The 13856-nt window shown below is 43.3% G+C and overlaps 1 protein-coding gene across 5 annotated transcripts in view; it reads left to right on the top strand.

Moving 5' to 3' along the window:
- LOC117151106 (headcase protein) overlaps positions 1-13856 on the top strand; it is a 171345-nt gene that overhangs the window by 16205 nt on the left and 141284 nt on the right. For 3 of the 5 annotated variants that reach the window (XM_003484771.4, XM_033320263.1, XM_033320260.1), the window contains exon 2: positions 12063-12159. In XM_003484771.4, coding sequence (XP_003484819.1) covers positions 12063-12159 — 97 coding nt within the window. Of the gene's footprint in view, positions 1-7170; positions 7299-8464; positions 8664-12062; positions 12160-13856 lie in introns of those variants that run through there. The other 2 variants (XM_012383843.3, XM_024366909.2) reach the window with 2 other exon arrangements.

The raw sequence follows: 13856 nt of genomic DNA on the forward strand, positions 1-13856 counted from the left end.
GATTCGGGAATTGCAAGCATTTCTGTTATTATCCTCGAAGATTCTTACTCGAGCGTAGATAATAGAGAGACCTAGATCGGATCATTGTCGTACAGTAAAATGAGAAACGTTTATCAGAAAATAATCTCGACTGATCTTTTCGTTACTACGAGAACGTAACGAAAATTCTTGTTATTTAAACGCTTAAACACTTGTTATTGAAAGATACGTAGGTAGATTGCAAGGTAAGAAGATCGTAAAGAAACTTCAAATACCGCGATAAATTTTTATTGTATTTTTACGTTACAAAATTATCGCCAACGATAATAGGATTGACGCATAAGAGCTTTACGCGTATGCCAGAAATCGAAAGCATTTTAGGAATTTACAGAACCCAAAAAGATTCTCAGCAAAGACTCGCAGGTAGGCAATCAGCTCCATAGACCATCGAACTAAATCTAGAAATCGTTTCTATCGTTACCTGCAAAGATTCTCCGACTCGTCCAGAGGTAGATAACCGAATGGAGACTCGCCTAGCAGGATATGAAATCTGGCTCATAACCAACTGGTTGCTCGCGGAAACTTCCTTTAAACGAGCGAATACTCTAAAGCGGAGCCGCGCCAGGGAATAAGTTTGAAGCCATTTTCTGAAACTCTGTCCGTGGATTCGCGTTCTCTCCGGTCGTTTGAACGTGTCAGACGCGTAATCCAGAGATTCGTTGCGCGTATAACTGCGTACGAGCAAACTCGGGGCGGATTAACCAGTGGACGAGTATTCGCGTAATCCTCTCGCTCTCTTCGACCCTTAGATTCGTTCGACCCGTTATCACAAAGGGGATAAGTCCCTGTACAAGGAGCGCCTTATACCTGGTCCTTACGGTTCTTCCGTGACACACGACCGGACTCCATTTCGGTTTATTGGACGTTGGCATCCGTGTCAACCTCGTCCATGGCGTTCTCTGCGTGCTCGTGTTGTACCTGCGTCGCTTCCCAGTTTCTCTTTCGGTCGAACGTGACCGTGGACCGAGTTTTAGAAACCAGTTTCATCGTTTCTCGAACACAGTAACGTCTCCTTTGGTCGCTTGGGACCCACTCGCGTGCGTAAACCACGGATCGTTATCGCGAGAGGTTGGAAGAAACGCTCGCGAATCGCTTAATTTCTGGTAATCAAGGCGCTTGCCTTTTCTCTTTTCGCCGATGACAAACTACGATCAGAACTTTGACGTATGAATTTTCTTCTCGCTACGCAACAAAGGATCTTACCTGAAAGTTACAATCATCGAGATTCTTACAAGTTGACAGATGTGAAAATTTGGATTGGGAAATACGAATATGAAAACTAGATTGTTCTTTGGCGCTAGACGTTGTTGCTACAAACTGCATACTTCTTGTACGTGCTTCGTCTCTTTAGACGTTTTATTCGTGTATTTTATACTTTCTGTATAATTATATTAATAGGACTCGTAGTATTCGTAATGTACAACAGAGACAATGAAATAATATCTTTCCTATATATTTCTGTATCTGTTTGCTAGCTCGGTTTTAATATCAAAGGACGAGAGGTTTGTACAGACGGATATAAACATTTTGGGAAGCGTATCGAGAAGACGTAGGGTATATACTAAAGGGAGGAATCGAGCAAACAGAGGTACGTCTCCTTCGGGATAATTATTTGTAAACTCGCCATTATATTCCCCGAAATACTTGTGTTTTCCCCACAGTGCTTTCCTCTCCCGAGGCGTGTTTGCCCTGACGGGTGTATCGACGCAAAAACCTCGTCGTCATTGCAGTCTCTGGAGGCAAATAAACGTTCTATTGCGATTATCGACTGATTCTCCCAGGAACGCATGGTGGCTCGGTTTACTTTGCTTTACCCTCTCGATTTGGCCGGTTCCTGGCATCGGTGACAAGTCACTCGAGTTGCACAAAGCGTGTAACGATTTGGACGACGCGATGCCTGTGTTGTTGTCCCCCTTTTGCTCCGCTCTGCTCTGCTCTTCTCTGCTCTGCTTCCGAGAGGGCGACTTCTGAATCTGACACGTAAAATCGCACGCTTTCAAGCTACACAGCCCCGTTGCTCCATGTCGGTAGCGACATAGTGTCAAAGGCAGCTCGCGACAAAGGGTGCGCAGCATGGACAGGACTTGACGAAATGCTCGCCGAGGAAGACCTTTTTGTCCCTTTCTACGTCGGCTCGCGAAAGTAATCGGACACTCGCCGTCGAAAATTTTGATGGGTATATTACGTGCGTTATATGGACGATTTTGTAATTCTATCGGTACTTTAATGACAAACGACAATCGCGAGTACGTCAGTAAACCCCGAAACGAATACAAAAATATACAGATATTGAAAATTCTTGTAAGATACTTGTGAACGTTTGTCGAGCTTCTAAAACCTATGGAAACTTTCGACTTCTAAATTTATCAAAACTTTCACGATAACCAAACGTCCGTAACGTAATACAAAGGCCAAAAGTTTTCTACGCTTCGAGCCATGTTTCAAGCGATTCGAATCTTTCGTCAGCTATACGGATTCGAAAGGACTCGAAGCGTTTCGGATCCCATGACTAATTGTATGGTAATTTCGATCGAAGCGTCGAACTACTAATTAAAGGCCAAGGCAGAAAAAGAAAATAAAGGTAAACGAACTGCAAAGGTGGAGAGAGTGAGAGAAAGAAAAGGTTGTTCGATTGTGCGAACGATTTCATAAAACGACGACAAGCCGCGAAAACAACTCACCGCTATAAATGATAAGGATCTGGTATAATATTAGCCGAGCAAACAAATTTCGATCGGCTGAATCAAACACGCTGGCTTTTAAACGCGACACGCTCTCGCGGTTCTATTTTAAATCCGAGGGAACGATGGATGGCTTTCTACAAGCTACGCGATTAAATCACAGCAGAATACAGCAGTATTATGGCGTTAAGTGGTTAGTGGAATTTTGCTACGGTAATCCTTTGCATTCTGTATGCAAGTTACGCTGTCACGATTCTTTACGTTCCATACGACCTTTCATAAAAATTTCTTTCGCGATTTCCAACGAAATCTTTTTCTCGAACGTTTAAATGCAAAAGATCGACGATGGTAACTAATAATAATTACAAAATAGACGCTGCCGGCGATATCTTGTTAAAATATTCATCTCGGATCAACCAGATTTTCCCGAAGCTTCCGAAAAATCGAAGGATAATTCTATTTCCAAACAAGAGTTTGTTCTTCCACGAACCGACCAGATTATACCACAGCTACAAACTTAAGGAAGCGATCAAGTGCGAATGATCCTAAACAACTAGGAAAACTCCACCGGAGGCGTCGAACTTTTAGTTTACTCTACGACAAAACTACTCTGACTCTTCCTAACGTCCAAATTATTATCCCATGTTTTCTTCTGTGAAAGAATTGTCCCCAGCTTAGTATCATTCGTGTATTCAGGTTCCATGGCGAACCCTTCCCCCTCTATCGGACCAAGTATCCGTGTCCAGTGGAAAAGCCGAAGGATATTTCTCGGGAAGAGTGACCGTTTGTATATCGAGGGAGAAACGCGTGTCTGTAAATATGTACACTGTGTACACTCCGAATCGACGATAGCTACAGTGATTCACGAAAGTATCTCCGTGCACGCATAGAAAATTTGTACGTGTATTATACAAAGGACTCTGAAATTTCATTAATACTACGACGAGACGCGATAATTGCGACCATCTTGGTATGTAACTGATCGTTCTTCTCCTGTAGTCTTCAAATACAATAGCGTGCAAATACTTTTTATAGCCGTCGTACAACTCACGTGGTGAAGCGGACTCGAGAAGATCAGGATTGTCGATTCGGTGCACGTATCAGTGACCGGTGTCGGCCCACGATTCTTCTCTCTCGCATTGACAGTCGTGAAAGTTAGTTTTTTTCTTTGCTCGCGCCTCTCCATTCCGCATACTTACATATGTATGTCTTCCTATTAATAGGAAGCCTCAAACCGACCGGAAGAACCGGTCTTCGCGATTCCTCCGTATATCTTATCCATTCTTGTAGCGACTCCTCCGAATGCTCCGCTCTCGTCCACTCTTCGAACGTGTTATCTGACTATTCAGTGCGCGTATACACAGATTAATACGCATAGTTTTCCGTTTGAACGCGAAAGCTTGACCTAATCGGCGGGCCATCTGATTGCCTTTCAGCGCATGAAGCTGATGTGGCGAAAATGGCCTGTAAAGAAGTAGCTAAATGCATCTTTTTCTGGTCTTGCGTAAATAGGGAATCTTGCTTGTTCTTCCGTCGACGATCTTTCTCATAGACGAGGTTCGTGAATCCTGACTACGTTATTAAATCGAGAATACAACTCGTGTGTTTTGCTTTTTACGGCGCATCAGTTATATCAGAATTGTTCCTTTCGATAATCGATCTTGGGGACAAACGTGTACTTTTCCAGCCACTTCGTAATTTGAAAATTATTTCTCGTTGTATCAAAGTGTTGTACACTGTAAAAAAAGTTAAAATTGTAAAAGATTCGATTACGCGTAGGAAACCGTTACGAACATCGATAGTTTGGTGTGATATACAGACCAAAGGGTCAGGGTCTCGTTTCCAGTCTAGTGGAAATTATCGATCGATGTTTTCTGGCCACGCGGGGCAACCAACACTTTCCACCGTTCACACGGTACAGGAGCGAAAGAGTTTTCTGTATACGGATCTGTTATGAAAAGCTTGTAAAAGCACCTCAGGACAATCAGGACGATGGTTCATTGTGTCAGAGTTCCTTCTTGAGAATGGACTTTCCATTATCGTCGTTCGACTCATTAGCGCACACCTGCGAGTTGCTTTGGAAGAATTCGAAGCCGTTGGTTACTCACCTCTGCCCATCTTAACTGTCTAAAGAGAGTGAGTGCGGTGCTCGGAGGAAATTGCAGCTGGCAGCTGCTCCACAGCCTCCTTAGTAAGATCCTCACGTCCTTCGTAAGTAATTCGTGAAGCGAATCCCGCCAGTCTCATCCTCCTAGCTAGCTAGCGAGGACGTTGTGACTGCAGAACTCTTCAGGATTATTCGCTTTGCAACTTTGTGACAACTTGTCGATCGAAACAATACGTTGCAGCTCATACGCATTTTCGTTTAGTCTGTTGATCGCTTTGGTCGACCGCTGCAGAGAGACAGAAACCTTCGGAATAATAATTTTCACGGTTATTTGAAGAACGACAAAGTCGTTATGCGAACGACAGACGAGGTAATACGTGAAATACTTTGATACTTTGGTATTAAAAATGACGTTGTTTCTTATTCTACTTATCTTTCGAACTTTCACTTATATACTATAGATATACTTGTTTTAAGTTTAACAGATTCGTCGATAGAAATTTGTTCTGACGCTATTCTGTCTGTGAAAATACATTGCCTCGACCTTATTGACGTAGAAGTATTATCAGGCTGTAGAGGCCGATAATCGGTGCCGCTATCTGACAGTACACAGCTCGGTACCTAATGCGAACTCGTGACATTGTCGTGATGCGCGTTTCAGCGTGATTCCTCTTTTACCCATCGCGCGTGTTGCGTCAGAGATACGCGTGTCGAGGGTCGTGTCACGCGCGAACACCAACCATCATTATCCGCCGTCATCGACGTCAGTTTCGTATCATTCTACGTAATATTAACCCTGCGAGTGCTCGCTAAAATTATCAAAACTCGTAGCCTTCTTCGAAGACGATCAAACTGTTTATAAAATTTCAATATGTTTTACATAACATGTACGATATGGGATAAACATACGATAAGATAAGCGGTGAAATATTTTCGTGAGTCAATGTATTGGAATATGTTATCTTATTTATATCTACAATAAATAAACTAATCGTCGTAAGCATCTCAAATTGCCCTCACGATGTTCTGTCGTCGCTTGAGCAATGTACCGATGTTAACACTTAACAGTTAAATACGCGACACGATGAAGAACGACGAGAAGAAAAAACGAAAAAGAACGGAGGAACGAGATACTGTCATGGAGAATAGGAACGGAACGACATCTGAGTCAGGAAACTTCTTATCGCTTGTGTTTAACTGCGCAAAAATGCTCCAAGTGAAAAACATCGTTAATACTTCGGTCAGCACAGTCAGCTCTCGTTCTCTTCTTCGCAACAACACGAACACTTCTACACCTTTTTTTTCTTCTTTCTCCGCCACCATCTTCATCCGACCCCTTTTTGTAAAACCGAGTCTGCGTATGAAACTATACCTGTGTAAACAAGTCGTTTATCGACTATAAATACGAACGAGTTGGACATGTGTACGCAGGTGTCTCGTGGGTCACGCGTGCCCCAACCAGGAGTAGCAGGCTGTCGCGTGTTTCGTCAGCGCGAAAATGACGGTGGCTGATTCTTCGTTCGCTAAATAGGAACGCTATGATATAGCTTGGTCGTAAATTTAAGGTATTACGAAGCGATACCCATTGATGTTGCCGCGCTTAGACGTGTTTTGTACGAGCGCGTATAATTTTGGCATGTGAAAGTTATCTGCGTATATTTACAGATATTTCACTTTCAAATTTTTTTTCCTACTGTCGGTCCCCTATATCTTATAGAAGAAACAGAAAAAACAATTTCGAGTCGACGCTTCCTGGCTCTCTGCTGCTTTTGAATTCCTTCGTTCTCGTGTCGATTTCTTCGAAAACCAGCTCCTTATTGACTTTAGAACCGTGCCACGTAGTTTCTACCTGATATACCACATTTTTGATGATTCCATTTATTCTGATAAACTACCACTATTTCGAGAAACTTAATTAAAAGTCGAGGTTGTGGTGGTTTGACACTTTTCGTCCTGGCAATTTACATACGCTGGCATACAGTGGCACACTGTGACGTCCTTCTGTGCTAAACGCAACAGTGGGTCGAATTTTGGACGAGAATTGCCGGTGCCTAAAGCGACGCGATAGGCAAATAGATTGATTAAAATTCCAAGGATGTGCTCGCTTGGCCTTCAAAAGCTTAACAAGCTGCGGCCCGGATGCGCGTAACGCTCACGACCTTGCAATGGCCGCACCGAGTTCGCAAATCATTTTGCAAGACGCGTACACGTCCTTGGTTCGTCCCACCACTCGTACCGTGCCACCTGGTCACGTTGAATTTCAGATCCCCCCATCTTCGTGAGAAAACATTTTCTTCGTCCAACTTCACGCCTGTTATCGAAGATTGCTTCGCTACTCTGAGAGTTCCTAGATACGCGTTCCTCGAGATGCTCATTTCAAGATTGTCGTTTGACTCGTGAGGAACGTAATATTCAGTGACACGGTGCATGTGAACTTCTATACGTTGTCAGGCGTCGAAAGCTAAAGCGATGTAATTGCGATTTTTAATACACCGCGTAATTTATTTAAAGAAATGAAAGATAGATGTAGCTGAAATACGATAAATTAATGGCATAAATTAAATTTTCAAAAATTGTATATAGCGCGTAGAATCGGGAAGAAGGGGATGAACGCCTAGGAAACTTACGATATTTTATCGAACTTTTTCCGAGGAATGCTTGGCACGTTTCGAAGAACCGGCGTGTAATTAACCGACTAATCGTCGTCCACGTGATAAATTACGAGAAAATATTCGGTTTGATAAACGGATAAGCCCCACGATCCGTCTGTGCACGCAATGCCAGAGTTCGATGCTCGTCGTGTAAGTTTGTAAGACGTCGTCTCGACGCCGGGCGTCATTCATACGCCGGCTTTCGAACGAATCATCGATTGCGAAACACTTCCTAGAAATACAAACCTCGATTACGATGGACTGATCCGTGCGTTCGTGACGGACGTATTATCGTATGGTGTCGAATTGCAAAAACTGATTCACTCGCAAATACTCCCGTAACCGTGTCTCGTGTTACGAGATCGTCGAGGAGATGGTGTCAATGGAGAAGGGTTGTCCACTCTAGACTTCCCACATACCAGGTCAACGAAAGAAACCAGCATAGATCGTTTTGCACTACGGTTGACCCAATGAAACGTATCCAACCACGTTATTTTAGTTACACGTATTTGCATTTTTTAACGAATCTCGAGCTTGTCGTTTAAAAATTCTCCGCTATTTCTAATGGATCGCAGATGGTCGTGAATCTGGCTCGAGATCTACGATTACAAATTAAACGGATCGTACAGATTTTCTTTTTTCTACTTCGTTTTATTACGTATACACGATAAACATGTATATGGATACAAGACAGGGTTGTTCGATTCTAGTTAAATCCCGGAGAAGATAAAAGTTTCCAATCGTGCAACGGACGTTCCAAATTTCCACATTGTTGAAGAATGTGACGTAAGTAACGCGCAACGTCATGGAACTTTTCCTAATCATACCGCGACCGTAGAATCTGCATATTCGTGGCGACAAGGATTGCTAATTGGTCGATTACAATTTCAAATGGCCGTGTTTAATCGTACCGACGACTTGTCTATAAATAGATATCTCTTCGGCTCGATTTTCCTATCCGCTAGAGGTGGCTATTTAAAGAAACTAGTGTTGTTTTAAAAGCCGAGATACGTCGACGCATATCGACAACGACGGAGCGGTTTTTCACGTTCGAAGAACAATGCGTGAACGTTTGACGAAACACACAGGCGTGCACAATCCAAAGGAATTCGCGATAAGCCAGTTTCCTTTCCAGGTCGCCCATCAATTCGGAAGTGACGTGCGCGGCCTACTGACGGCGTCAAGGTTAGATAATAATTTTTTTCTGATCAGGAGAAACACGGTGTCGCTTCTGTCCCAGCCGTTTTCACGATAATACGCATGACCTAGCTTTGAAAACCGGTTTCTTTAGTGGAATAAATTGAACCGCGGGACAACCCTTTTTTTTTTTAGCGATCGTCACGTACGCACGCCACTGCATCGTGGTCTTTTAATGGCTAGCAAGTATAGTCTTTTTTTTTAAGAATTCTCCCGGTTAGAATAGAGAGGAGGCTGATTCTCTTTTTACGTGGATTATGTTTCACCGATGGCAATTAAAGAGAAAGTAACGGAGAGACTGTCGACGAGTACGGACATCGCGATTTTGTTGCAATCGCTGAAATGGCGGTCTATGCTAATGGATCTTTGGGATTCTAGATACACCGCGCTTATGATTTAGGAAGATAAAAATATAATGAGGTGATTCCATCTTCCACTAATTCCAGCGAATCTACAAAGAGTAATTTAAAATAAATCGAACTGGACTTTTAAACCATACGTACTAATACATACGACTAATACCATACGTACACGTGTCTATTTCGCTATTCTTCTTTATAAATTTTCAAATTGCTTCCAAATTTTAATGACATCGTAAAAACTTTTGTATAACGCGCTTAATATATTTCAAAAAGTTTCCCAAGTTTTCTCTCGCTACACGCGTTCAAATACTTTCGCGCGCCATAAATACAGAATGCTGACGCTTTCGAAGACAGAAACTCCGCGTTTTTCCATCTCTCACCGGCTTAATGCTCGACTCTCGTTGCCCAGTTTCGAACCCATGTACCGTCGGTAATCGCGTTAATGCGATTTCATGAGAAATCGTCACGCGACGACGGTATTCGTGTCCCGACGAAATAACGACTTTATCGATTCTCCTTTCTCGTGGAGGTTGCGTAAGCCATGCTGTGCGTTAGTCATCGAATGGCGAACACACACGATCGGCGGCGAGACGAGTAACGTGTAAGTGGCAGTGATTGAAAATAACCGGTCGCTTTGGTCGGTTCTAGCATCATATAAATTAACGACACACAGAGATACCACGGCCCCCTATATTTGTACGACGCCGGTGCAAGCTCGGTCTTTCGCGATCGAACGTAAATATCGATTTTCGAGCAATGATTACGCGGCTTCGTTACGCTCTGCTTGCATGCAAATGCAACCAGCACCGAGTACGATCCTTTTTTGGAGCGACGAATTCGATGAGCCTCGTTCTCTCGACGTTTCAAACGTTCCGGTTACTTCGTTCGATTAACGACACCCTAAATTTAAAGCTGCTAAAGTTCGCGATAAAATATATGAAATATTGAAAGTATACGTTATGATATTTAGTATGCGAAATAAACGTCTATCGAGGAAAATCAGCAAAAACGTACTTACGTTGTGGTTTCTGCCGTGACCTTCGTGTGCAACGATGTAATAAATCATGTGTTTCCAAGGTCACAACTTTATTTAATTGCAACAATATATCCGAGCGTAACGAAAATTCCTCTTATAATTCCGCTCCTCCTTTTTCTGAATTAATCGCGAGAACGATCGGACGATCTCAACTATCCGTCGATCGAGTATCTTCGCTATTCCAAGGAGAATATATTTCTTCCTCTGCGTTCTTCCACGGTTCGCGAATTCGGTCAATGCACGAACAACAACGCTCGAAGAAGCTAAAAAGAATGCACCGACTGTCGCGTTGCATAATACAGCTGTGAGCGTTGTTTTTTTTTCTACGCATCTGCTGTATGCATGATGCATGCGACGATAGCGCGCAATATTTTCGTGACCCCGAGTTGACATTGCCGAAAGTTACGAATACGGGCGACGATAGAGGATGGACTCGTTGGAGTGGAGGCCAAGGTTAAGGTCGGCCCCCACCGTACACAATGCCAGTCGTTCATCCGGCTCTCTTGCCTGCTGACTGTCTGCCTATCTTTCTGTTGCGCGCCTGTTTCGTTTGCTCGTGTCTTCCTGCTGTTGTTCTGACGTAACTTCCGTCCACAGGCGCGATCTCCACGGTCGTCGCCACGATTTTTTCGCATCCGCTCTACGAGCCTGAAAAAATACGATCTGTATTTTTCCATCGGCGCGTGTGTCACGTGCGAATCGTTGAAAAGTTGAGCCAGTCGATTTTGTAATGATTTCACAATTATTCTTTATGAATTTCTCGTAAGATTTCTCGTTTTTTCGATGTCTTAATAAATAAATGTCACAAAAGCGTAAGTCAGAGTAGCACCTCGATTTTACGAACATCAAGTTGGACGAAAATTCTTCCGATTTATCGTTCGCAGTTCTAAACATTGTATCGAGACAACAAAATCGACAAAATTTGCAAAAGGCGAAGTTAATCTGGCCGACTTCCGAGAATCGCGTGTGTCAAGTTTAGACGTCGCGAATCACAATAAAAATATTCATATTAACGTATCTCTGACCGCGATATGCACGGAGATCCAACAACATAGAACGTAAACGAACTGGAGGTAGATAGAACGGTACACGCATATCGCTACAATGATATTCTCGTCCAGGAACTTTGCAGAGTTTCCTCGGCATCGATTTCCTCTTCGAAGTAACAAAACATGCTCTACCAGGGAGCGTACTCGTTTCGTCGTGGAATCTAGTCGACAGAAGTTACTTTTCGTTGGGATAGACGTCAGTCGCAGGCGCTTGCAGAATCAGACATCAGGGTCAGCCGAGTGTGAAACGCAGATACGTGCTCTCCCGTGTTCCAACGATGCGCGTTCCTCGCGTCGCCTCGAACCGAATCCTCGTCTACCACCGTCGAGCTCCACGTCCCTTCCGACGTTGTAGACATTATCTAGCCGAGAGCAATTTCGAGAATTCAGTTTCCCTTCTGCGAGATTTCAAAGTTTTACGCGTCGATCGAGGGCGGAGGTACGCTTCGCGTTCGTCCGGCGGCAAATTCTTCCATTCGGTTGGGTTTATATTCCGCGACTCTTTTTCTTTCTGGCATATGAGCCGGGGAAGGTAGGCACACGCGTATCCACGCGTATTCCCTGGCTGGCACGCACGCGAAACTCAATGACGAGTGGTAGAACGCAGGCTACGTATCTTCAGCGAGCTCGTTTTCATCGGCTTGCGAGGATAAACGTACGAGTTCAAAAAGCGACCCTCCCGTTATGCGACACGTCGAGGGTTATCAAGCGAAGGGAGGAACGGAATTATTACGTATCATGAAACGCAGGATCCCCGATTTTTTCTGCTGTATTTTTTTAACCCCAAAAATTTCGTCGAACAATATAGCGTATAGGAAAAGTGTATTAGATACCATCGTAATATTTATGCAATTTATAGTTGTTGTAATTGCTAGAAATAATATATAATCGTTAAAGAGAAAGTATAAAGTACAATATATATTTCTATGTTCCGTTGCAGGCAAAGTTGCGGTGCGAATGGAATCTTCTCCCGTCGACTGGATTTCAGCGCTTTCAACAGCCTGCCACGCACTAAACTCAACTCCTATCACATTAAGGTAAAAGAACAACTAATCTTGCATTGCGTTATTTAAATTAATATCTCGTGTATCGTACACTTTGTCGGATCGTGTTCGAGACTCGATCTCACGCTGTACACGTTAACCACGACTGGGGAAAGTTTGAAATAGTAACCTCGCTAGAGCTGCGGGAAAAGCGAAGAGGAGCTATACGGGATTCCTTAAAGCGGAAGGTACGCGATAGAGCAAGGTCACGGTGACTGCCGGCAGATCCTCTTGCTTTAAGTCTGTCTAAGAAATTCTTCGCTTCCATTCTTCTCCCTTTTACTCTTATACAGTAGATACAAGAAGCATTCGTACGCCATTGTATTTATTGTACGCGTTTGTATATCAATTAACTGCAAGTACGCGAAATTTGTCGTATCTTTTAGTACATACATGCATAGTACATAAATTACGAGAACTTGATGCTATCGTATCCTTTCGTTTCCATTTAACACGTAGTATGTGTATATTATTCAGGCAGTTATCTCAACCCTGATAATTCCGATAATTTGGTAATTGATCGCTGAAATTTCAACTTCCTCAATTCTGCGTCGTACGTTCGTTTCGTTATTGTAAAGAAAAAGAGCTATTCTACGTTCAGTTTTGTCCATCCATGGTTCAGAATTTGTTAACAAATTATTCAAGAAACGTATCGCGCTGCAACTCACAATCCTTAAACGTAGCTCTCGAGAACGCCATGCGCGTCGCGTATGAATTCTCCACCCTGCGATCTCGTCGAAATAATCTCTCACGAGAAGTCCGCTTCGCTTTTCGTCTGCGTTCACCCTGTAACGAATCCTTTGGCTTGCCGGACTACGCCGTAACACTGTCGTCCTACCCCAAATACGAGGCAAAATCAATACCATTTCCCACGCGGTGGTTCGTGCACTTACACCCCCTGTTCGTGTGTGATGCACGTTCACGTGACTCGTTATTACACCGGAATCTCGATTCCATCGCATTCAGCCGTGTATGCACACACGCGAATATTATACATATATATTTCAGAGGGATAGCCTGTCGAAGCTCTTGGTCTGGCGTTTAATCGTCCCTCTGGCGACGAGACGCGTACGCGTTGCGGTAGGTCGATCGATGAAGAAGATACGGGCCTGTTTGATACGGCATCGTACGTTTCACACGATCGTGCAGAGAATTTTTTGACGATTTTCGGAGTAGATGGTGGATATTTATGGGTTTGTGAAAAATTTGATGAGAATGCACGGGATATCCAAAATTATGCGTTGCATTTTTAAAGATCGTATTTTAAATTCTGACGATCTATAACGATGCTGCTCGTGTTTGCGCATTTTTGGAAAATTTAAAGGAAAAATGTATCGAATATGCGTGATATTCGGGGCTGTGTAAATTATCTAAAGCATGGGATTCGTTTTATTCGTTTAGTGCGTGAAATACGCGTATATCTGTTCTTAGATTCGAAATCTTTCGTTAGAAATTTAAGGTCGTAGAACGATTGTAATGCGATTAAATCGACGGTTCGTTGATTCTCGAAAAGAGGAGGAAACGATACTTTTAAGTCCCGATGATTTGTAACTAAAGCGCGAGTGTTTACGAGCATGGGAAATTTAAAGGTGCAACGAAAGGGAACAATATGCTTTCATTTCCACAACGATTTCAGTGGCGTCACACCGGTGGTTCGTAGTTCGTATTTCCGTTTGCGCATTTGCAACGCA

The sequence above is a fragment of the Bombus impatiens genome, unplaced genomic scaffold (assembly GCF_000188095.3).
Source record: "Bombus impatiens unplaced genomic scaffold, BIMP_2.2 scf_0020, whole genome shotgun sequence".
Lineage (NCBI taxonomy): Eukaryota > Metazoa > Arthropoda > Insecta > Hymenoptera > Apidae > Bombus > Bombus impatiens.